The sequence below is a fragment of the Cnephaeus nilssonii genome, assembly GCF_951640355.1.
Source record: "Cnephaeus nilssonii genome assembly, chromosome: 21".
Classification (NCBI taxonomy): domain Eukaryota; kingdom Metazoa; phylum Chordata; class Mammalia; order Chiroptera; family Vespertilionidae; genus Cnephaeus; species Cnephaeus nilssonii.
The window spans coordinates 18,794,578-18,795,837 of NC_137092.1; the positions used below are offsets into that span (position 1 = coordinate 18,794,578).

Here is a 1,260-nt window from a genome sequence, read left to right on the forward strand (position 1 = left end):
TACATTTTGCATGCTCTATTTAAAATGGTAAGGAAACATTGGAAACTATTAAAACAAATTTTAGCCAAAATCTAAGAACCTACAAATTATCTAGAAATTTGACTTATGAAAAATTGCATGTGTTCACAATGCTGTGAGCCTGATACAGCAGGAGGAGCATTTAAACTAAACATAAGGGATCTCATTGAAAAGCCTTGGTGTTAGCTGATTCTAGTCTCAATAATTGATATAGGATCAAATGTGACATTAGGATCTTTCTAGATAGAGATCATTGTTTTTCATAAGATATAGTAGGCTCTCAGTGTCTTTGACATAAAGTTGCATCTGATAATAGAATTGCTTCATTTCTGAAACCAGCAATGTGGTGTGCATGTACAAGGCATGGGGCTGAGTGTTATCAGCATAAGCTGAAGGGTGCATACATGTTCCGTTGACTATCAGTAGTAAAGAATGTGTTTCCCTCCCCAGACTGTTTAAATTCTTACTGGATTTTTGAGGGGGGAATTGCTATTAAAAACATTTGGAAGGTGGAGAAAGCAATGTGGTAGAGAAAAAAAAAGCCCAGACAGAGTAATCTTTATCTTCGCCAAGTCCTGACAGCTGTTCACAAGTTGCCTTTCCTTCTTAACTTCACCCAGTGAGAGGTATTTAGGCAACATGCAGACTGCAGCCCATTCCATCCTAGAGAGGCAGCTGCGGCTGTCAGTGTGTCCACACCACTTCCGAGTGATTCATCGCCCCTCTCCTTGGTCCTCTTCATTTCGACAACGCCAAATGCAGATTTCCAGCAAATGCTCGTCCAGTGTCTTTTTCAATAAAGTAAGTTTATTATGACCATTTCCTGACCAATAGAAACAATGTATCCTGAGGAAGAGGCACCTATTTTCTTGTTGGGCAGAGGTACCTGACAGGCTTGAGGCAATTGTAAAGGATGAGGGCTAGGTGCTTTAGAAGATATGAGGATAAATAAAATTAAATGATATGTAAAATAAGTCTTAAATATCCCTGAGTGGGAGTAGGGGAATCTTCTTCTGGTCACATCCTGTGTAGCCAGAGGTGGAGGCTGATCTGGGACGACTCCTCCACTCCAAGGAAGAACAGTGTCCTGTCCACCCCCATTATGGCATTCGAGCTTGGTGCCTGGCTTAGGTGTGGTGGCCATCAGGTCCTCATTCAGCACAGAATTCATCAGGACTTTGATGAATGAGAATTAACTCCCCACCATTCACCTGGATGTCTGCACAGGAGGTATTATGGGTA

General features: G+C 41.5%; 1 protein-coding gene across 1 annotated transcript in view; it reads right to left on the reverse strand.

Moving 5' to 3' along the window:
* Window positions 1-1,169: 1,169 nt before the first annotated feature.
* TNFSF4 (TNF superfamily member 4) overlaps window positions 1,170-1,260 on the reverse strand; it is a gene marked incomplete at both ends in the record, with an annotated part of 14,354 nt that continues 14,263 nt past the window's right edge. The window contains one exon of the mRNA XM_079762048.1: window positions 1,170-1,256. Within this exon, the coding sequence (XP_079618174.1) occupies window positions 1,170-1,256 (87 nt within the window). The remainder of the gene's footprint in view (window positions 1,257-1,260) is intronic.